The sequence below is a fragment of the Falco rusticolus genome, chromosome 4 (genome assembly GCF_015220075.1).
Source record: "Falco rusticolus isolate bFalRus1 chromosome 4, bFalRus1.pri, whole genome shotgun sequence".
NCBI classification, from domain to species: Eukaryota; Metazoa; Chordata; class Aves; order Falconiformes; family Falconidae; genus Falco; species Falco rusticolus.
The window spans coordinates 45,674,314-45,698,603 of NC_051190.1; the positions used below are offsets into that span (position 1 = coordinate 45,674,314).

Sequence of the window (24,290 nt, forward strand, 5' to 3'; positions counted from 1 at the left end):
TAGCTGAAGTTAAACATCAAGGGAATGGTGTTTCAATATATAAGTGCCAGCCTTTAGAATTTACACGACTAACCCCAACAGAAATACCACTACTTAGCTTTAAAACATCAAGATTCTTCAGCAACAGAAAACCTATATAAAATTTCAACTTACGAAATACAGTACCTGCAGCCTGCGGAATTGCAAAGGTAGGAGGAAAGCCAGCTCCTGCATATGGAGAAGCAGAGATTATTCCTGGGGCACCTGGGAAAGATAAGAGACATTTATATAAAGACACCCAATAGCAAGAAAACTCTAGACTCTAGCTGGAATGTCATGGTCTGTCCTTTAACATAAGCATTTAGCTGAAAGCTAAGCCCTAAAACATAAACAGCGATTCAGAAATGCCTCTAATGTAACAGTGAACTTCAAGAAATTGCAAAAACTATTCCTCCTCCGACTCTGCTGTTCTTACAGCTATGAGAATATAGCTGTTGGCCTGAATACAAGCTAGTAGCTCCCATAACTGCTTAATCACAACACAGTTTTCAAAGTATAGGTTCCTATGCCCCAAATTATGGCCACTGCAGGCAGAACAGCAGATGGCACCAACAGCACAGGCAGCTGGAAAACCCTAAGCAGTCCTTGCCCAAATGGAGACATGCTTTCAAAGCAGCAGCATGCACCCACACCCCTATGCTCCTACTAGCATTCTGCACTCTTCTGATTCAGTGGTTCCCAATTTTTCCTCATTCATCACACTGTATTCCAAAATTCTGTATGACCAAATACACGAAGATCACATCCCCTTCCCTTCCCCAACAGACACACAGATCAGTTATGTTTGTCCTGTTCCCACTTCCAGAATTCTCACCAAAAGCAGCTGCCATGGTATGATCAAGAGATGGCTGGTTATCCCCAGAAGGTAGATCTGGTCGCGTATAATCTCTGCTCTTATCATTATTGTATTTTACATTAAGACTTGTGAGCTTTGAGAAATCGATGCGCAGTGTACAACAGGCATTGTAGATATTCTGTCCATCTAAAGACTGCAAGGGAAAAAACCATTCTTCATCCAAGATGCGTTTACACAAAGACCACAGTGATAAGTCTCTGAAGAGGAGGTGTTACATCACCTCAGGCACCAGTGCTCCATCAAGACATGCAGGTATCCTGCTTTGTGCAGGGAAAGCACTGCTTCATGTCCATGTCCCCCTCAGGATTCACTCAAGTTGGCTGGACTGCTCCTGGTGGGGAAATTCCCTCCCATTCACATGTGCTCTGCCATTAGGGCAACGCTCACATAAACCTAGTACGGCCACCAAATACTCCGAAGTTTCTGACACTGATTCCAGATTAATAAAAGCAAGCCTAATAATTCAGGTGTTTAGCACTGCAGGCGTACTACTCACCAGTTTGGCATGCTGAGCACTCACTGGGTCAGCATATTGTAACAGGGCCTGAAACTGGTTGTTCTTCGTGAATGTAATTATTTTCAAGACTGTACCAAATTTGGAAAAAATCTGCAAGATAATATTTGCATATCTCATTATCTCATTTACAGCAAGTTAATTTCATATTGATCTCCATTATTAGAAGCAGAAACAACAGAAGTTACCCTTTCACCTTGTTAGCTTTCCAACTTATAAATAATTTTTTGAACTGCACCGTGGGTATTAACTTGCATCATGACATCAGACTAAGAAAACATGAGGGTGGCCAAACTGCCCCCCCTAATAAAGTTTTGTTTGTTATGAATTATTACACAGGAAGGTTCACATACACCTTCACAAACTGCAACTTCTATAAGGACTTCAATGATTCTTAAATGCAGTTAAGCTTGCATTTTAAACATGAAGATGAAGTTAAACAACCACAGCAGACAGCAGGAGCTTTCCAAACAGGCTACTGCCCAGATGACTGCTGAACGCTGCATTTGTTTCCCCCCACCCTTGCAGCACAACATGGAAGCAGCTACTTCTGTTATGACTATTTGTCCCTTGCACTGTACCAGACTGTAATCCAATTAAAATGGACCAGCAATCAAATCCCTGGAAATTAAAGTCTGGCCAGACTGGCACCAAAACTGGAAGAATCTCATGTAGGTGACAGCATCTCCAGAAGTAGAAATGCAACAGCTATGTTCAGAACTTGAATTATACAGATAAATACACATACTGTTAGAACACCGCCATTGCAATAATTCACTGTTTGTTGCTACCCCTTCCTCCAGGCCAATCTTCAAGCAAGTTGTGATAATGTGGTTTACCTGATGCAGAACATCTAGAGTGACAGGATAGAAGAGATTCTCAACAATGATCCTCAGGACAGGGCTCTGGCCAGCCATCGCCATTCCCGCATCTACTGCTGCAGCAGAAGCTGACAGCGCTAGGTTTCCAGACTGAACAGAATTCACTGCTTGCAGAGCTGCTTGGGCACGCTGCAGAACCAAACATTCTGTTAGACCAACACTTCTGCTTGCAAAAACATAAAGTCAGCCTTTCTTCAGCTTCCTATCTGCAACCTACTAGCAGAACTCAGTCAGCAGAACAACAAAACACAATTTACTGTTCCCAAGACTGGGGATGCAATGACTTCAGCACATTTTAAACATGGACAATACAGATCACCCCAACAAGTCAGAGCAATGCAAAAATACAGACTAAATGAAGTATGAAGTACTTGTGCTACTGCTAGAACCTTGCTTAGCACCTACTAATGCAGCAAAATGATTCCGTTGTTTAGAAAAAAGGAAAAACAAGGCTCTTCTGGGGTGAAACGCCATCTACAGAATACTACAGATGCTGACAAGATGGAAAGATTAATGTGCATCTGCTATAGGGATCCAGGAGTGAAAACCAACTTTACGCTGAGAGTCCCCCTCACATGTATAACATTGATGCGTGCAGCGAGCACATCATAGATTCTGGCTTTGTTAGATGCACCAAATAGCAGCATTCCATCCGCACAGCATTAGATGCTCTGACCCTGATGAAAGTCAGCCTGAAAAGTGAGAGGAGGCAAATGGGACATACTCCATAGCCACCTCTGATAAGGAGCCACAAGTAACTTGACCTTTTTCCAGTGTTCCTGTCCTGAAAGACTGCCAAGAGCAGTCGAGCTGAAGAAGGGAATTTTACCCTATGCAGAGCATATCTTGCATGGAAGCTCTAGATAGCCCAGACAAAGCCTTAAGAACAGCTGTGTTCAAGCACTGCCTGCCTCAAAGCCAGCACTTGCCACCAACATGCTGCAGGCACGAGTTTTGCCCCATCAGAGATTCATTTTATATAAACCTTTCAAATATTAGAAACAAACCTCTTGAAGCACTAGACATTAATCAAGTCTTTAGATAGGTTTTCAGTTACTGTTTCTAGCTAAGGAATGCTAAAACACCACTTCTCATGATCTCACACTCACAATGCATTTTCTACCCCTGACATTAAAGCAGTTTTAGCAGCTCATTCAACAGTCTGCAGAGAATTTGGCTAAAAGCTATTCTAGGAGACATTATTCCACAAGCTAGAAGCTAGTATGCTCCATTTAGCTCTTTGATAGTTAAACCAAATCTCAAAACCATCCCAGGCCTATAAATCAAAACAGTAGCTGCAAACAGTCTGTCCCCTCCCACCAGTACTACACAACATGAAGAACAAGAACTAACTGCTTGGTTTGGAGTGCTGTCCGTCTTAAGCTCCTTGTGGTTGGAGAACTGAATATAGATGGGCTGGCTTCGGAGCACTGGAGTGACTGTGGTGTAGTAGTTTACCATGGTGTTGGCTGCCTCCTCTGTATTCATTTCTATGAAAGCCTGTGCACAAGTCAAATCCAACACTGACACGTTATCAAAGCGGCTCACACAAGGAGATAGCATTAATACTTGACAACTGCATTAAGAGACCAATAACTTCAGGAGGAACCTCCAGTTCAATTGTATTTAGTAGTTGCATTTACATGCAAGCTTTTGTACACCGAATTGTTTAAGAACCAACTGTACATAGAACAAATGAGGATCTTCACTGTCCAGACAGATTTCATGTAATGTTTCAGTCTCATCCTAAGACCTCCATGCTACATGTATTTAGGGAAATGGCAGTGACAGAAGCATCTGCAAGAACACAAAAATACAGCAATAGTCCAGATTCTTAACACTTATCATATTAAGCAGCTTCAGTAAGCCCACTCACTGTTCCGCACCTTTATGGTCTTCTCTTCTTCAAAACAAAAATGTAAGGGATTGTAGCAAGTCATTACATTAAGTACTTACATATAACCACGCCATGCAATATCTCAGAAGCACATTTTCATAATTAAGATTAAAGACATAGTATTTTTAAGCAATGATTAAAGTTGCCTTGCTTTTTTACTCCTTAATTTGCAGGACAATTTCAGTTACCAAATTAGCACACACCTCCTGCGTTACCCAAGAGTGTTTTAGCTCTACCCAGCTAATTCATTGTATCTGTAAAGGTGTCCTTAATATGCAAAGTTACACTGGTGGTTACTCAACTGTCAAGCCAGCTTGAGTGAAAAAGGCCAACTCATGTCACTGCTGTCCAAATAATTTACCTGGCCTGTAATTTAAAAACCAGGCATAATGTAATTACAAGTGACAACCTATAATTATGGACTTAGCTCCCTGTACAGCCTGAAAATAGTGTTTTCCACAGCTCATGGGATAATCACGGAAAAGTAAAATATTAGTATGCAGAAGTTATTGTCTCCTAATACCTGACAGTTGTTTAAACAACTTGGATCTGGTTTACTGATGACAAACTCATCAAGCCTTTGACATAACCCCTGCTTTGAATTATGGAGACAATACCTGATTTTTTCCTTTCAGCATTAGAAGATTGGTGACCTTGCCAAAAGGTAAGCCCAAAGAAATGACCTCTGCCTCCGTGACGTCGCTGGGGAGTTTACGGACGTGGATTACTCGAGATGGGATCCCAGCACTTCTACTATCGCCTTTGAATTTTTTGCTGTCGTTTCCATTAGCTGTAAAAAGCAATTACTGGTTTTATCAAGTTTGAAAGAATACGCACACACTTACAACTCTTGACATAGAGAGTAGTAACTGGATGGGGAGCACCATCACAGAGAAATTCCATAGTTTAACTAGTCTGAAGACACATGGGTTTACTCCTGCCCCCCAAATTACACTCCACAAGTGATGCAGCTGAATGCCACTGCAATAGAATCAACTCTCCAGTGGCCATTTTACAGCTTGTTTACAGTACACGCCCACCCACCCACATTTCTACTTTGTGTGGGTCTGAGCCACTCATTCTAGATTGCTGCTTTATGCCTTTTCACTTTGACTGGTATTCTTGGCAATGAAGCAGTTTGAAGGGGACATCTTAGAAGCAAGTGATATTAAAACAAGTAAATCAAAACGTAATTTTAGAGATCAGATGGATTGTACATATGGCAAAGACTGTCTGCAGCACACCACCAAAGACATGAGCAGACAGTGTCTGGCAGGGAGGCCACAGGCAGAACATGAAGGGACTCTGAAGACAATGGTAGCTCAAAATAAGGCAATTCATGGCACCGACAAGCACAGAGGGCAGAATTCTGGACTGAGCACCCAAGAATACTGTCTTGGTGGGATCACTAACCTCTAGATGGTGTATGACTCCCAAATAGCAGCAAACTACCATATACAGCAAAAATAACCTCACATAAAATTCAACTGTGCTTTAAGTATAGCAGTTTACAGCAAAGCCTGTACATTCTAATTCTATAAAATCATTTTAGCAACTGTCCTGCAACAATTTTATTTAGTCTACTAACCTTTTAAGGGCATAGGGCAGAAGTTTATTATTAAGCACTGTCCTACAAAAGCCTAATAAAATTTTAAAATCTCTTCCTTGATTACTTAAGACTATGTGGGGAAAAAACAGACCTCCTCATAGTATTTGCAAGCCTTAAGTTGCTATGCTTTTTTATAGGCAATATTACCTGCAGAAGAAGAGTTGCTGCTCATGATAAAGGGTCCGTTAGTAACACAAGTAGAGAAAAGCTCGTCAGATCCCCGCTGGAAAAGAAAAGATGAAAGGTAAACTGACAGCATGTTTACTAAATTCTACTCAGGTTCTCCTAAAGCAGAACAATTGAGATTAAGCTGTAGAGAAGCTGAACAGAAGCTTAAGTGAAAACATACAGACAGTGGGCAATGAGCCTCACCTCCATAAATTAAATATAAGTAAGATCCAATTTAGTAATGGAGTAGCACTATCCAGTATCTCTTTTCAGCTAAGTATTAGGAATTTTAGGAGTTGAAGCATTGCTGAATTGTCTGAAGCCACTAAATGCGGTGTTGTGCACTGTTACTTACATTCTCCTATTTTATCTAACAAAACAGATTTCTGACTACTTGTATCAGACAAGATTCTCATTCTTTTAAGTTGAGCTAGAACAATACGCTACTTGTACAGAATAGCAAACCAGATAGGCCTCCTGGCATTCATCAAGAGGACAGAGATTATTTCGCTGTGGGTTACCAGAAGTAAGGAAGCCTTAAGCAAAAGACAAGTTATCAGAAGCTGGCCAACACTGTTAGTGTATGACTTAGCAATTACCAAAGATGTGGACTTTCCAGTTACAAGTAGAGAGATGCAACTTTGTCAAATTGAGACCTCAAAGAAAGGAGTTCTTCCTCTCCTTACCCCCCCAAAAAAGAGCACATCAGGGAAGTAAAGCTACTAGCAAAAAGCTATTTTACAATTTTTGCAGCAGAAATAGGTCCACATATAACATCTGGGCTCTAGTACCAAACAGTCTGGTCACTGGTTTGTTTTCTAGCCACAACCCCCAGAACAGCAGCAACAGCTTCTAGGACAACAGTACCATAAAGTCTCAGAGTAAGCGCACTTAAGTCAAAAGACAGACCAGCATTCTGAAGCAGAGAAGCCCGAGTACCACAGGTACAAAGTCTCCATAATCCCATTCTCTACTGCCTTTCACACTAGGAATTGTTCTACGTTAAAGTCAACATGGCTACTTGCAGAACAAGAAGCTGTGGGTAGCACAGTACATCCCAAGAGCTTAATTCTTTGATTTTTCTTACCACAGCACTGTGCATTCAACTCTGTTGAGGAAGAAAACATTTGACAGAATTCTGTTTCTACTGAAATTAGACTACCTAAACCAACTGGTATTGCAGAATGATAGTTTACTTATTCTAAGCTTTTTGGTAGCTGTAGGTATAATTCAATCTACTTGCACAAAGTTATTGAATTGCATTCTCCACATTGAATCTCCACTCCCTGCAAACAAAGCTAAACATATCTATAGAACAGATTAGTGTATGCAATGTACACGTTTCACACTGTTACAGTATTCCCTTAGAGTCACCCCAACATCACCTTAACTGACCAAGACTAGTCTAACCCAAGCAGGAGGTATGAAAAACATTACTAGGACAAAAGCAAACAAGACTACAAATCACTTAGCACAATCTATACTTATATACATCATACAGCTTAAAATCAGTATGGCTTAATTTCATGTAAGTTACATAGAAGATCTGAAATCCCATTATAAGCTACAAGCAAATCTGATAATATAAATCTAACATATAAAAGAACTTTCTCATAATATTCTACAGTACTTTTACACAGAAATGCCACAGAAAAAAGAACAGAACAGAGCTCATCCCTGCCTTGGCTAACTCCCACCCATCTCGATGGAAACATACCCTGCTTCACACTGTGGCTACCAGAAACACTATCTTCCACATGCCCTATACCTGGTGGCACCTGCAGAAACAGTATCTGCACAACAACAAAAGCTCTCCACTCACTTCCCCAACAAACAGGTTGGAAAAGTAGGTCACACAAGAGCCCCAGAACACCAAATTACAAATACAGGTTTTGGGTTTTCTCTTTCCCCCTCAAATCTTGAATTTCTTGTTTAACTACTCACTGCTAGCTCTTCAAAGACAAGCTGAAGGACTTTGATGTCCTGAATACGAGAAATCAGGCCAGGTTCCAAAACCACAGTTCATGTGCTGCTGCTGGCCACCTGCAAGTGCTGACCCAGGTTCCACAAAAGGCTGTGGGCACCCAGCAAGGGCTCCTTCTTCTAACATGGTGTAGTAATTAGGAATGGGCCTTTTAACAGCTGTTCTAATTAGCACCTCAATTCCTGAGTACAGCAAGAGGCAAGCTAGTCTGGGAGGCTATTAGACAGTGATCCCATCCTTTTGATGACTCAAATTAATGCATAATTCTAAAGCTAAAAAAAAATTCCAGCAGTTTACTGTAAAAAATGCTTTTGTGCCTCAACTGCTGCACACGCTACAGGTATGGCCTTACTTTCTGTGGCCTGGAATACAACTGGCACCTACCACCAGCAAACAAAAGCCCTACCAATGCAGAAAAGTGTTTACTGGCCTCATGAAATCCCTTACATCAGGCCTTAATGGTCCTGGACCTTTTTAAAACATGTTCTTAAATAACAACTTGTAAATTTCTGAACATACAGAACTCCAGCACTCCCAGTATGAATCAATGCATCTGTGCAAGCATACTCAGGCAGCACTTGCAATCCATCATGGAAACTCCAGAACAAGCCACATATTTGGCTCTCATGGAGGCAACACTAGGAAACTATAAACTGGAAAAACAAACATTTACACTATTATGGAAAGAATTTAAATTCCCCAAATTTAACTTTCCTAATGGCTTGTTTAAAATAAACATTTTCTCACATATTTGAAAATTTACTTGCAGGGCACTTTGAGAAGGAATGCTCATTGCTGCTCGTTTCCACATGTCAATGTTTCTTTAACGAAGGAGCAATTTCAAATCCACTCCCCTCTTATCTTGGAGACAGCCTGTGCTGCCCACTGTGACCAGAGCCAGGAGGCAGAGGGGGATGATTGTTTGACATCAAAAGAAGCAGCAGTCAATTTGTAAGCTTCCCAGCTGGAATCACATGCAAACGAAGAGGGAAGACTGCAGCAGTTTGAAAACTGCAATTATTCCAAGGTCTTTTGCTCTACACAAGGAAGTTCATGGACAGTACATACAGAGTACTGTCCAGTTACAAAGTTACTCCACACAGATTCCCTTTTAGAAGAACAGCTTTTAAAGTGCAAAGCTAAGAGGAGCACACCCAATGCAGCAAGGAGTTACCCAGTGCTCCCATCCTCACACAGGCACAGACCAGCGCTGGCAATCTCCCTCCAACAGACAGAAATTGCATCAACTATGACTTTCCATCAGCATTCGCTTTTCCTCTGTTACTGTTAGAGCTGATCTCAGATGACCACAAGAAGCCTCTATTGACGGTTGCTTTTTGGAATGACCTAACCTGAGGCAAACTGAAAACAAGTGCTCTATTAATCCGCACTCAGTATTGGCAACTTCAGCAGGAGCCTGTAGCAGTTGTCTGTCTTTACACTTGCAGTGACTGCCATCATCTCTTTCCAGACTCTAATGCCTTTCCTTTCTGTAGATGTTAGAAGCTATGAATAAGCTTTAAAACCATGTTATAAATTCAAATGCTCCACACCAATTAAGACTGATTCAGTAGAGCCAGAGGAACCGACATGAGCCTGTTTTTTTAAAAAAAAAGTTTGAAGTTTCTCACCAACAACGTATCCATTGGATATCTTGAATTATATTGGAAAAGGCAGTACAACAGCTATCGATTCTGAAGTATTATATTCTTTTGTTTAAATTTAAAACTATGCAAAGCCAGCAGACAGCTATGTGGGTGCTCAGTTGCTCACCAGCATCAACCCACAACACTACTTCTCTGCTTTTTTCATTCTCTGACTACCATGGGGAGGGCCAAACCATGCAGCACTTCATTCAAGACAGTTCTTCAGGTTCTGAAGTTCACATCCCTGCTCACAAGAGACATCAATTTACATTGACATTTCTGTTATTAGCCAATTCTTTTGCAGCTAGTATTTTAATGACAAGATTAGCAGAAGCAAGTGTGCTAACAGTAACACCCCTCGACAAAATTCATCATTTGAGAAAAAAATCTCTTCCTGTTTACAGAAAACAAATACCACATTTGAAGTTACACTGCCAGATCTTACCTAGACCAGGGTAAGGCTATTTCTTATCACCAAAATCACCAGTCAGTACACATACTACCAGGTAAAACGCTGCCTGGGAGCGTTTCTATGACAGCAGCCTCCTTTTGTCTGCAACACTCACAGCTACAAAAGGTCTATTGCTCAAGCTGCATTAATTTAATAAAACACCCATGCTTTGTGTAGTCTTGCTATCAGTACTACTTTAGTTCCCTTTACTCAATTAGAGAAAGGCAGTCTGCCACAAGGTGGACTTCTAATATTTTTCTTAGTTATCTTTTTGACCACCCCCCAAACTAAAGCAGGGGGGAGGGGGAAGGCATAAAGTTTTAACAAGCTCCAAGAATGTGTATTTTGTCTAGGCCTTCACAGCTTAAAAAGCAACTGCTAATTCGTATGAGAACCACAAATTGCCTTCTTGTCACTAGGATTTTACCTTAACTTTACCAGTTTGGAACGAAGCCAGAGACTGCCTCATCTTCTGCCAGCACACCTAGAACTGCTACAAAAATTCTCAGCTGCCCTATATAATCCTTTATCTGCTTAAGATCCAGTCATTTATTTTAAACGGATTACAATAAATCAACTGCATTCTGCCTAAGCAAAAGGCTACAAACAAATACATACTAAACTACCATAAAAGTATTAATTTCAAGACAACCGGTGATACTAATCAATTTTCAGGCAGCAACAAGTTACAGGCAGAAAGCAAAGACCCAGGCAAGAGCAAAAATACTTGGGACATATGGAAAGAAAGAGGAGAATGACTTAGAAAGGCCAACAAGCTACAGGCTAGACAAGCCCAAATTCTAGGAAAAAAAAACCTTTCCCTGGCTCACTGAGGAAATCCTACAAAGCAGGAACATTCTCTGCCTTTGGACATGGAGCACCTTACACTGCTCTAAATTTTAAACGAAGGACAGCAGTATCCCTCCTCCTGGTGAGGGAAGAGGTAGATTGAGGAGGCCATCATCATCTGACATGCACTTACAAAAAGCAAAGCAGGTAACAGATACACCTGGAAAATCCGCCTCTGAAAATAAACCAAGAAAAACCCTATACTGTTAGAAGTCTCTGGACTGCTTTTCCCCAAGTTCAGATTAAAAAAACCCTGTCAGAAGTCTTGTAAGTCTGCCTGACCAGAGCACACAAGCATCATTCTACTTCACTTTCCCTACATTTGTAAAAAGATTTGGGACCCAGTGAAAGACCACCATAATATTTTACACACAAAATGAGACATAAGTCAGAGGCTCACGCAAGCCCTTTGCTCTGATGAAAGAAGCAAAAAATGTCTTTGAGCACAGAAAGAATGGAGCGCCTCTGAAGCATGCTTCAAGGGCTCTGTACGAGGTTGATCCCAGAGGAATGGAAGAATGTACTCCGATACTTCAGTTCACAGCTCAAATCATTTGCGAAGAAACTAATAAGAAATCCAGTCTGATGACATCATTTATTCACACTCATGTTACATTCCAACATTTTTTGCTGAGAGATTCAAGAGCTAGGAATGGAACTAAATTTAAACTACTAGGATGCCAGTTTTCCTCGTCTTCCATAGAAGAGTCACTTCCAGCAAGGCTGCCTTATGTTACCCCTACATGCCCTTCTTTTCCCCACTCCTGCCTCCAACACTCTTTAGTCATTTAAAGGTAGAGCAGTGTAAAAAACATTCAATTTGGGTCACAAACTGAAAACACGAGTCAACTTTTCCTTGGAAATGTCTCTGAGGAGCACACAATACACCTCCATCCTTCTTCAGTCCTAGTAGAGTTGGAAAGTTAAGAACACGACAAAATTTTGAGATGCTGAAGACTATAGCCTCTGAGGTTGCTGCTAAGCATAGTGTGATACTGCTGTCCAGTCTGGAAGGAGCAGCAACAAGCGCAGTGTATCACCCCACTGCTACACCCAATTTATTATCTGATCAGAACCAAAAGCAAGACCTGGGGGGAGGGGAGGAAACAACCAATTTAGTCCACCGAATTGCTTATGGCTGATTTGTATGTACTAAATCAGATACAGAAACCCCTGTATCATTTATCAAATTAAATCCAACCCAGCATATCATACTACATTGATACAGTGACCTTGTGGTGGAGGCCTATCTGGCAGGCTTGAGTACATACTTTTTTTATAAACTATGCTGTGTTCAGCAGGGGTCAAATACCTGTCACCTACCACTTAAGGCTTTTTTAAGTTGTTATCACCTCACTCTTGTCTGGACAAGATTTAGTCTAATACCTTTACAGAAGAGCCAGCATGGTGAACTTCCCACTAAGATACACCACAGCATACCTGGTACACACACTTTCAGCATCTTTGAAACTAGGTTAGTTGGTCAGAGTAGTGCAAAGCATTTAGTGCTTAGAAGAAGTTTCCTACGTAACTCACTGCCACAACAGCTGGTACCATTTCTATAGCATGCAGATGATTTTAGAGTTCCTAAAAGACACTGGGAACTTCAGTATTACATTAAAACGATTGGTCACACAACATGACTTGAGATTTTGCAACATGCATTCCAAGCCCAAGCACACAGCAGCTTGAGAGCGAAGCCGGATCCTCAACCCACTCATCTCATCAGCCCCTCCCTTTCTTTCTCAGTCTTTGCTACTATGGAGACACCCTGTGAAACAAACCTGCCCTTTGAGCAAATAAAAGGTGTGGCCGTTTTAAATAGCCCAAAATTCCTAAACTCCAAGTACTGCTGTAATGCAGTCATTCTGGCTTTGTAGGGCAGCACACACCCAAGCTTTATGACACACTGTTCCCAAATTGAAACTTAACTAGTAGTCAACCTTGAGCTTTTAAAGTCATTGCAGTGGAGCAGACAGATCCTTGGTAAAGCTTAATACAAATACTAACAGAAAAGAAATACTGCTGGATGAGTCACTTTGGGAAAAATGGAACCTGCAAAAAAAAAGAACATTTTGTGCCTAAATCTGTGAAAGGCCGAACTGAACATGCAGGTTTAGAAGGAACTCTGCAGTAATTCAATCTCATCTAAATTGCAGTTGTGTAATAACTGCAATCTGCTTTGGCAAACACCGAGCAATCATTACATTGGGATTACCAGAACACACTTGCTGAACTAAGCACAGTATTCAACCAGTTTCCATATGAAGCCTGAAAGACAGCTATACCAGAATCACACAGAATTTTAAATTAAATAATGCCTACTCTTCTTACTAGTGTGAGATGGCCACAGATGTGGCACCAGTACATCTGCATTTTCTCATTTGACAATACTTGGAACAGCTGTCAGTGACTCAGAGGCCAGCGTCTATCCCCACACTTGAGGGATTAAAAAGATAAAGCTGAATAAATTGATGTGGGTTAAATATTTCGCTAATTTTTTTTTAAATCAGAGATTGAGGGCAAAGTAGGCCTGAGGTTAAACTGGAATATTTTCTACAACCTTTTTATTAACTGATCATTTTCTAGAAAGCCTCACACAAATTAATTTTCACCTACAACAGGAGTCACAGCTCATTTCCTTTCCAACTGTAAGTAATTTGAGCTGGCTTCCACAAAAAAATTGGTTTAGATGCGATAGAGAAACTGCTTTAAACAGATCTAATAGCTGATAAGCCTGTAGTAACAATCTTGCTTAGCACCTCTGCTTCAGCCAATAGCTAAAATTCCCATTGAACTTAATACAGATGCAAACTGTTTTCATAATCCAACCAGAGGGCTTACCAAATGTCCTGCAAAGGACAGTTATCTACAAGTTGAAGATACAGGTGCGTAAAACCTGCATGCAAGGCTAACACAGATTAGATCAAGCTATTTACCACATCCAGCTGACACAATGCTTGCCAAAAGGCACTACCATCCATGTACCTTGCTACCAACATGTGGCTTACACGTGTGATCATGCCTGTTAGTGGCCACAAGAGCCAGCTTGTTGCAGCCTCTAACTAAAGCCATAGGAGGGGACTGGAATTTCCTCACAACATTCTTGGCCCACTGCCTGAAGCCATAATTACTGTTCCCATGGCAAAGATCCTGGCTTGATCACAAATCACTTCTATGCAGTCAGCCGGTATCACACTCTAGCAAACCCTGTTTTAAAAATTAACTTCTCAAATGCCACAGATTTTTTTTTTGTTTCTGGAAGCATCAACTTCCAAAAACAGCTCAACTTAACAAGCTACAAGATTATTTGGCACCTAAACTATTCTGAGACTTCAATCACTGAAATGCAATTTCACTTAAAGAACAATGACATATAGCTCATACTCTTTCTAGTAAGTCAGTCCTGGTCAGAGACCAGAGCCTAAAACAGTAGCAATATCTAGGAAAATTAAAGAAAGGGAAAGGAGATACAGAGAGTGATCTTGATTAAATTACTTAGAAGAAGCAACTGCAGGGGTCACACCTAGTACCTTGGACTTCAAACACAGTGCCTCCATCTTAAGGCCTACTTCCTTCCCTGTTAGACAGCAATGAAACCATGGGAAGAAATAAGTCTCAAATCATGTGTTTCTAATCTGCAGGACATTCCAGAAGGCTGTGCATCAAGAGCCCCATACCAGAATAACAACGAGCTTCCTAAACAAATTCACACACTTTGAAGAGCCTACAGACTAGTGAAGCCCAGGAATGGCTACTACAATTATCATCCTGATTAAAAACAGGACCATCAGGCAGGACAGTGCTCAAGTAGTAAGCCATGAGAACACGTGGGGACTTCTTCAGTTACAGATCCTAAATATAACTAAGACCTCGGAACAATTAATTGAGGCAGGTGTGTCTACCTTAATAGGTAAATTAAGGATGTGAGAAAATCCTAAAAAAAAAGTGCCAGCCTTTTGAAACAATAAAGTAAATCAAACTTGATACATCCTTTCACACAAAGTCCTTGATTTCAAAGTTACACTTTGCAACCGGGAACACTGGCAATAGGAAGACAACCAAGAGGCCATTGTTAAGTTATCTTTGACAGTTTGATCAGCAGGGTTTTAAGTCCCAGGCACTCTTCCTGCTTGTCTGAAAGTTCTCCAACTTTGGGACATTTCTGTCACCACAGCAGATCATCATAAAGGTCTACTGGTGTCTCAGGAACATAGCACCTAAAGTATGACAGGAGGCAACAGCTTTTGGGGACTGTAATTTTCTAATACCTTAAACTTGGAGCACCACTCTTAACTTCTTTGTACATATATGGCAAGAATGTATGCACCTCAGATTAAAAAGTTTTCCAGCTCAAGAAGTTTTCACATCTAATTTAGAAGCTCAGCCAGGAAGCTCTCTTGGCAAGCAGAGCTTTCTGAATGGACACACAAAGTAGTCCTAGCTCCACCTGAATCTCATTTCTATGAATGTGTTTTTATAAAAGTCAGCAGACTACAGAACTACAGTTCCACAGCATTATTTTAAGTTATCAAGCAATTGTAAAGATCATCTGCTTCTGAAGGTGGGGAATCAGTTAATCCTTGAAGTGATTTCAGTGATATCCCAGGGATCAAACAACTGCTGATGGATAAACAGAGCTCTATCGCTGTAGTTACTTCAGCAAAGGCAACACTGACAGAAACCTTTTGCTGTCCCTTCAAATTACATACTGACAAACCAAAAGGAGGGTAGATTGAAGCGGAAACAACAGACAAAAGCAACAGCAAAATTTCCGAAGAGCCGTAGCCAATGAGGTCTTACACTTACCACAGAGGTTAAGTATTTTTAAGAGGCAATTGATACACGATTTGGTTACACAGCTTTTTGAAACAGAGGTGCCTGTACCCCCCTCTGTGCAAGAGTCCTGCAGTCAGATGATTTTGAGTAGTACAAGCAAGCAGAGTATGGGGAAGCTGTCTGGACATAGCTGACCTGCACACAGCCATGCAGAGGATGCAGGCATACAAGAAGCCTTTGTTTTGTTCCTAGCTGTGCACCAACATGGTTCTGACTTACCTAAGCAAATCCGTGACATGTGTAACATGTTATACCATAACATTCAAGAATGTGATTCTATTACATGATCTGCACTGCTATATTCAATGACTTATTTAAACATAAGCAGATAACATTGCTATGTCAAAAGTAATTTTAAAACTTACCTTTATCAAGATGATTCAGCTTTCCTTTCCTTCTGCCACTCTTAAAATTTTGTTTCAACTTTCTCAAAACCTGCCTTGTCTGACCTGACAAGAAACCTCATTTTGATGCACACTTTTGTCTCACCACTCCCCACCCCACAACCTGCATAACTGTGGTCACAGTTCTACCTTGTGTGCCTGGGTGGGATTTCTCCCAGTCCTCATTCTAGAGGTCTGACCATACTATGCTACAGACTGAAGTCACCCCACAGATGGGAGTGATGATGCATGCAATACCACATCCTGAAGCTTTTCAAGATTCACCGAGAGGACTACAATTATAGTTTCAGAAATTTCCTGGTCAAGTTTAGTTACATAAAACCACTTCTTAAAGCTGCAAGAACCTAAAGCTGAAAATTACACATTGTTAAAGCCAACTGAGGGGACTTTTACTTAGATTAATCAGTTTACTAGAAGATGTTGTATCAAATTGCTCTACAGCAGTTGAAGGGTGACTCAGGCTACCTTTTATAAAGGCTCTACATTATTAGCCAGCCTTATTGTCCAGGCACAAGCCCTTCCTCCTCCTCTTCCTCTGATGGCAAACTAAAGTCTTCTGCAGCAGACAACATTCTCAACCACAACCAGACACTACTTATGGCACTACGATTAATTCAAACTTCAGATTCTCATATGAGAAAGAGTTAGAATAACCGTTCCCCTACAGCTATTAAACCGAGCCCCTTCATGCGTTTAATGTTGTCAGAAGCCCTGAAGCACTAACAAGCATGCCTATGCTTAACAGCAGTCACATCTCATTTTGTATTTCCAACACAAAATCCAATTTGTGGTCTAGCAGAAAATTCTCTCTCTGCTTAAGTAGACCTAACAGCTCATGCTACCCAAGCTCAGCTCTACTTCAGATTTGTCCTATCACACACCATCACTTCACCAGCCTATGAAGTTGCCACACCCATCTTTCTCAGTTAATAACGAAGATGCTAATAACCACACAACCTGGGTCATTAAAAAAAAAGATGTCATACTACCACTTCGGGGGCCAATATTCACACACATACTATCTAATAAAAAGAACTCGGCAGGGCTGAACTTACTGTAATCCTGATCCCAGAGCATTTAGCTACAATGTCCATGAAGTAAAATGAAAAACCTTTAGTACATGAGGGAGTGCCAGTCTATCCTGCACATTCCAGTTTAACATTTCACAGGAATGAGCTTTTATCCTGTGAACACAACAGCCCATTACCACACACAGCAGATAAGGAGGCTCCTGTCAGCACTTTGAGTTTTAGGGCTAAGTCTGCACTTTCAAAACCTGAGACTAGAAGGGTAAAGGTCATATTTACTGTACTTGCAAGAGATAAAAATCAACAGCTAAACACTCAGTTTTCTGTGGCAGAAGGATTTTTGATATATAACTGAACAAGAATTCACATAAACAAAGGAAATTGAGTTCTCAAAAGAAAAAGGACCAATTTCTTCATTGAGAAGCATTGTCTAGCACACAAATAACATGCATGGCTTGACATTTTAGTAAGGGAAAGGGCTGTTTCTAAATGCAATAAAGTTCTGACAGTTGATAATCAATGTCCAAAAGCCAAGAGCTAAACGCTGAGCCATAATAAAAGTTTTAAATGCACATGAAAACTAAATTACCTTCTGGTTAAAACCAATTTACATGGTACCAGAAATAACCCTTTAAAGCTGAAGATCTACATTTGGTGAGGCTAAAACTAGGTCAGATGCTGAGCAGTGTAAAAAGAGAGAAAAAGTGAGAAGTGCCTACCTTTGTACCAACTGTTATATCTTGGACAATGCTGTAGAAAAAAGAAAGAAAAGGATTAAAAAAGTTAGATAGGTTTGCCACAAATATCCAGCATAGTTTACAGTAGTAAGAAAAAAGCAAGTCAAAGTGCACAGTTGTCTTTGCAAGTGAGCCAAGGACAGTTTATACAAAGAAAAATTATTAGATTGTGATGGTGGAGACCCAAGACCCAACAGTGCTAGAAAACTGCAGCTCTTCGACTTCCTACAGCAAAGTTTGCTCCTTTTGCAAGGGTACCATGGGGGGCTACGACCAAAAAACCCACAGTTAACACAGCCTAGCATTCTCCATGGGAATGCGATGCAATTTGAACACACCGCTGATTAAACCAAGACCAAAAGATCAGAAGTCAACTCCATCACCAATATTCACTTCTACAATTCTTAACAACCTTCTATTCAAAGAAGTAACCTCTGCTAGGCTGTAAAGAGGCTACCTCTAGCAAAATTATCAAGTCAATAGCGAAGACTACTAATGCTACAGCTCCAGTGGTACCCGAAACAGACAGCACACACCACGCTGAGTTTGGGCTGTTTTCTCAGCCAAGCCAAGAGTCGGTGCCAGGCTTACAGCAGCCCTCCAGCCATGCTAACACCACTGGAGCCAGACCAGTGCCAGACTAACAAAGCGCAATTAGAAAGAGCAGGGAAGAGGTCCAGGCAGCTCCCAGATTGGGGTATGCCTGTACACAAGGTTCCTCTATCAATTTTTTTCTACTTAGGAAAACAAATAGTGTTTTTCACTAACACAGATCTGAAGGAAAACACAGTTAAGTGCATATGGTAGAGCTTAAACCTCCTAAAATGAGACTTCCCGATGAACGTGAAAAATAGTGTTAGTTGTACCTCAAGCAGCTTGTGCTAGCTCTTGTCAGCAGTGACCATTACATATCACGACACACACCTACTTTGAGCAACTTTTCACTGATGGAATGCGAATGACTTTGTCTACAGCTTGGCACATGGTACCTGGGTGATCTTCCCGAGTAGTTCAATACCTACTCCTTTTTGTGGGAGTGCTCAAGTCAGTCTACGGATCTGAGTTATAACCTTGCACTGAAGATTTTATCTTTTTGTTATAAACTCCAAACCACTGCAAAGCAGCAATGCAAAACTGCACAGAAATTATAATTTTAAACTGACATATATATACACAGCACTGCCTGTTCTTTCAGACTCCCATCTTTCAAACAGCTGACCATCATTTCAGAAGAGTAAAGGATCCAGAAGTAGCTAACAGACCTGCAGCAACCTTAAGGAAACACGGCAAAGAATCAGAAGGCAGGGCAGGCATTCTTCAGTCAGCTATGAGATCTGAAGTACTCAAGATCAATTCTACGAAGCAATTTAATGCTAGAAAATTTGCATTTACTACTTCCTTCCCTACCCTCCTGCAACAATTCGTAACTTTTCAGGGAATGAAATGCTGCTCAATCTTATTAAGTCACTCATGTTTCACAAATAAGCCGTAACACAAGTATAAGCCAGCTCAGCTCCTCATACTTCCTCTTCAAAACCAACCTGCCATGTCATCATAACCCAGCACTTTACAGCTGGGTTACAGTCTGATCCAATGGCGGCTGCCAGGAAGCCACGCGATGGGTTAAAAAAAAAAAAAAAGAAACTAAGTGAACTACTTAAAGAACGCTCTGTATGAGAATGCTGGGCTTCGCAATCCCCTGGTGTCTGGTCACCAACCAAGACAGATGGGTTTTGCTGCACTTTGAAGGCCAGCAGTAATGAACTAATTAAACCCATCTGCACATATCAAGTTTAAGAAACCATAATCATTCTATTAGAATTACTAAATAAAAGCACACATTTCTTCACTTAAAATACATAAACCCAGCAGTTTTCATAACCTTAAAAAAACCCCAACATTATTTCCAGCAAAGCATAAGAACAGGGAATCTCCCAAGTTTCTAAAACTCTCAAACTTACCCCAGAGCCATTTCTCTTACTTCCTGTTCCTCCTGTGGGCCTCACACACAGGAAATGTTTTACATAAAGTAGCCTTAACAGGGGATAGCATTTAAAATTACCCAACAGGAAGGGCCGTTTTATTTGCCAAGAATTATCGATTCCTGGAATACTGCTGTAACCCATTTGATAAAATGAATACAAGAAACAAGCACCAACAGTATTTAAGAATTTTTATTCAAGAAACATGCAACATACTTCCAGTTCACACACACATGCTTAATAAATCATCATCTGAAGCTTCATTCTCTCATCCCATGTCAACCATAAGTAGGGGATTAAAACTTTATAAACAACTCTGAAAGAACAGGCAAAAAGCCTTTCATAAGTTATTTTTTACACGGAATGGGATAGATCCTACGCAGTAAGGGGAAGAATAAAGCGGCACCAGTAAAACCTCTAGGTCATTTTCCAAAGCAGCACTTCCCATATGAACTCCTTGCATATTTTAACAAAGTTATTCAAACATGATCATTTGAAAAGCACAGCTTTAAGTATCATTTTAGGTAGAAGGAGACAGAAGCAGCCTGTAGCCAGGGAGACTGCTCACTGCCAGCTAAGCAGAAATGAAAACTATTTTCAGAAGCAGCTTTCTAAGTTTTAACAGAAGACAGCTTTCACAGGGTAAACAGATCATGCGCCACAATCTCCAAAAGATAACATATAATTAAGACTCATATGATACACTAAAATGTCTACATTCAAATAACAAGTAATTTAACATACACAGTAAATCAGCTTTCCTAGGAGCTAGGGTGAAGACAGCTGATAGATTCTAATGGCAAAAGTCAGTTTCTCTCACATGCTGATGGGTTTTTAATATCATTCAACATGATGAGCAACTTGTTACAAGAAGCAAAGCAACCTCACTGCATCTTCGAGCCTAAAAAATAATTGCAAGGGACAGGATTTTTACGGGATTTTAGGTGAAAACAACGCTGAGACGCCACTTTTTCAGTGTGTAAAAAAACCACCAGACATGTGACTACGCCTAATTCTCACCAGACTAGTGTTCCGAGGCAAGAAGCGAGGAGGCACTAATTTGGGCTTCCCGTACTTAAGGGCTCTGGGAAAACAGACTGCTTACTGGGAGGCCTTCAGAAATACTTTAACTACTGCGCTCTAGAAGAAACAAAAATCAGCTCGCTACAAAAACATGCAATTAAAAAGAAATATGGAGACCTTATTTCTAACCGAGTTGCCTTCGATGAATTATCAGTTTCTACAAGCAAACACCTATGAAGCGAGACATCTGATGAGGTGGTGATTAAAGAAATCAATGCTGCCCGAGATAAAAAGTTGAGCTCCAGAATAATTACACGAGCCAAAGAGTCACGGAGTAAAGTTTTTTTCTCGAAGGAGTTGGAAGCGGACAATGGAAAGAGGGAGCAGAACAGGTCTGCTCTACCTACGGCTCTCAGGTAACACTGCAATGGAAACCTTACTTGCAGCGAGCTCCCGCCGTGCCCGAAAGCGTTACAGCTCTTTGCAAACCGATGCAAAAGTTGCGCTGATCGAAAAAGCTGCTCACAAAAGAAAATCCAGCGAGAACCCCCCCCTCCCCTCCCCCCGCTTGCGAAAGCGCCAGACAATAGCAGCAAGGCCCCGGCGTGAATCAGCTGCCCGCCCCGGCTGCGCCCCCCCCGCCAGGTGCGCCGGCTGCCGGTGCCGTCCCCCGCGGGCCGAGCCGCCCCGGCGCCGCGCCGCGCTCCCCCCCCGCAGCCGCACGCCCACGCGGCGCTCGCAGCCTGCCGGGCCCCTCGCGAGGGAGGGGTTCCCCCCGCCCAGCCCCGGCGGGGACGGGGCGGCCTCCCCCCCGGGCAGGCCCCCCCACCCCGGCACACGGCGGCGGAGCCCCCCCGGTGGGGCGCGTACACGAGGCGGGGGATGGTCCCCACGAGGCGCCGCGCCGGGGCGGCGGCCGCGGAGCAGGGGCCACCCCCGTCCCCGCTTCCCCCCCGCTCCGCGGCGAGGGACTCCGAGGGGGCGGCCCGCGCGGGAGACACCCCCCGCCCGCCCCCTCAGCTCCCGGCCCCGCCGGCGACTGCCGCCTCCCCTTCCCGCCTCGCCCCCGCCGGGCGGCCCGGCCGCACCCTTGGCGCCCCCCCCTCAGGTAACGCCCCAGCCCCCGGCGCGGGTCCCGAACCTCGGCCGCCTTCTCCCCCTCCTCCGCACCCCGGGAAGAGTCCGGCAGCGCCCCCGGCACGGTGCCGCCCGCGCCGAGGCCCGGGCCGGCGGGGACTCACCCGTCCATTGCACACGGAGGAGACCCGTCGGGAACGGAGTGGAGGCGCCGGAATAGCAGGAACGAACCCAACCGCTCCGTGTTATAGACTCACAAAATGGCGGCGCCGCCCGGCCCGCCTCACCCGCGCCAACGCCCCATTGGCTATCAGAGATGTCATCTTGATAGCAGGGGCGGGGATCGCCCGCCTCCGAGGGTTGGCGCCCTGGCGCCTCCCGCGAAGCCTATTGGCTGCAGGCGGGCTGCGGGGCGGTGCAAAGCGCCGGTGCGCGGCGCCATTCGGTAGGCGAGGGGAGGCGGTGGGGAGGAGCCATCTTGAGAGCGGGAAGGATGCCGAAATACCACACGGATCTACCATGTTGAGTGGGGGCAGGGCATGGGATAACCGCGTTAGGCGCCATCTTGAATATGGGCAAGGGCCCCAACGTGCACATTGTGTTGTCACTCGCAGCGCGGGCTGGGCCTGCGGAAGCGGTTCGACCGCCGCCGCCATGTTGGCTATGGGCAGGGAAGCCGCGCACACCCGTCCGTTGCCATCTCGGGTAAGGGAGGGCGGGCTCCTCACCGAAATTAGGTTAGTGATTTAGCACTGGCAGTCTGGGGACTTCTAATGGCGCTAGACATCACCTAGAAGTTTTATTTAAGAGATAGGATAAAGTCTGTTTAATTGCAGTTAATATCTTAAGGATAAAGATTACTCAGTGTGTGAGGGAGAGAGAACTTGTGAGGTAAGACGTAACACCTACCTGCTCTGCTCAAGCATCAGAATAATATTTTTCCGTGGTTACAGTCCTGACACCGTTGCTGACCAAAACAGCTCTTTTTTCCAGGCAGGTGAACCTCAGTGGTTAATTAAATAAGCTTGTTATACTCTTAATGTTGCCTGTAGGTCTCCTGCGGAGATCATGTAAAATCCACGGATTTCCTGTCTTTGGGGAATTTCAAAAGATTATTTCCTTTTCAAGTGCTGGACCCTCTATAGTAAATTTAACCCTACTACAGTGGACTTAATTGTGTTAGATACTTTCTGTGGCAGTCTTCAAAATGATTGTCAAGATTGTTTTGTATGCCACCAGATGAAGGCCCCTTAAAAAAAAAGGGGAGAACCAGGGGTCTGGCTGTAAACGGTGCTTGTGTGTTTACTTTGTTCCAGCTCAGGAACAGGCCCACCAGGGCCGGGATCCCACTGCAGGCTGAGCAGATCCTGGGATCTTCCTCCAATCCACCTGGACATTGCTGGTTCCTCCACACTAAGATCATTCTATAAAGCAGTTTGCTTCTATAGCTGAAATGCTGCATGTCTCTGTTTAAATATAGGCAGTGTTTGCTCACTGGGAATTCTACTAGCAATTACTCATTTTCTTTGCCTCACTTGTCATAACCCTATCTGTTGACTGCAGCACAAGAATTAATTGTCCCAGACCTCGCTACAAGTCCCTTGTGTAGCATTGAATCAACTATCAAATGTCCAGTCCACATTGATCTTGGCTTCATTAGCTGTAACCCTGTTTTGAGAGTTTCTAGGCAACATAATACTGGCCTTACTGTAGAAAGGCTCCCTGTACCTCACCAGCCCACTCACTTTTGACATTTTTGTGAAAACATTTGTACAATTCTACCCATCTGCCTCTGTTGTCAGTGGTAAACAGTAAAGCACTAATCTAGATCAGTGCCACTGGTGGAAGCCGACCTGAGCTGTAACACAGCCATGTCAGGGGTACGTATCTGAAGGTTCAGAAAAAGATTTTGAAAATACAGTGCAAATTAAATTTGCAGTCTTATCCTTGTGCAGTGTTTCAGCTTAATGTCAGGTAACTGACAGGTACAGACATGTTTTATATTCTCATTTCTTTCTGAAGCATACAGTAGACATACAAATATGGAAAAAAAAAGATAAAACTGAAACTGTCCCTATTATTTTCTCTCAAACACATATTACTGTGTTGGTTCCTACAGCTAGAGATGTCTTTTTTCTCAGAGAGTGGGGCAGTGCTTGGATGTGTGGGTGACCAGGACCAAACATCAACTGCAAGAGCTTCCATAGACCTTCGATCTTACCAGGAGCTGGTAGCTCGAATTTCTGTATCTTTGATTTATTGGGCTCCCTGGCCATTTGGCCTTTGTTCAAGCAGTGAGTGATGTT

General features: G+C 42.7%; 1 protein-coding gene across 3 annotated transcripts in view; it reads right to left on the bottom strand.

Moving 5' to 3' along the window:
* PTBP1 (polypyrimidine tract binding protein 1) overlaps positions 1-22,300 on the bottom strand; it is a 31,269-nt gene extending 8,969 nt beyond the window's left edge. Inside the window, exons 1-9 of one of the 3 annotated variants that reach the window (XM_037385590.1) lie at positions 22,149-22,300; positions 17,885-17,915; positions 5,944-6,019; positions 4,805-4,977; positions 3,644-3,790; positions 2,249-2,419; positions 1,392-1,502; positions 854-1,028; positions 166-243 (exon numbers count right to left, since the gene is read on the bottom strand). In XM_037385590.1, the coding sequence (XP_037241487.1) occupies positions 166-243; positions 854-1,028; positions 1,392-1,502; positions 2,249-2,419; positions 3,644-3,790; positions 4,805-4,977; positions 5,944-6,019; positions 17,885-17,915; positions 22,149-22,156 (970 nt within the window). In that variant the 5' untranslated portion in view covers positions 22,157-22,300. Of the gene's footprint in view, positions 1-165; positions 244-853; positions 1,029-1,391; positions 1,503-2,248; positions 2,420-3,643; positions 3,791-4,804; positions 4,978-5,943; positions 6,020-17,884; positions 17,916-19,863; positions 19,889-22,148 lie in introns of those variants that run through there. The other 2 variants (XM_037385589.1, XM_037385591.1) reach the window with 2 other exon arrangements.
* Between the last annotated feature and the right edge of the window lie 1,990 nt (positions 22,301-24,290).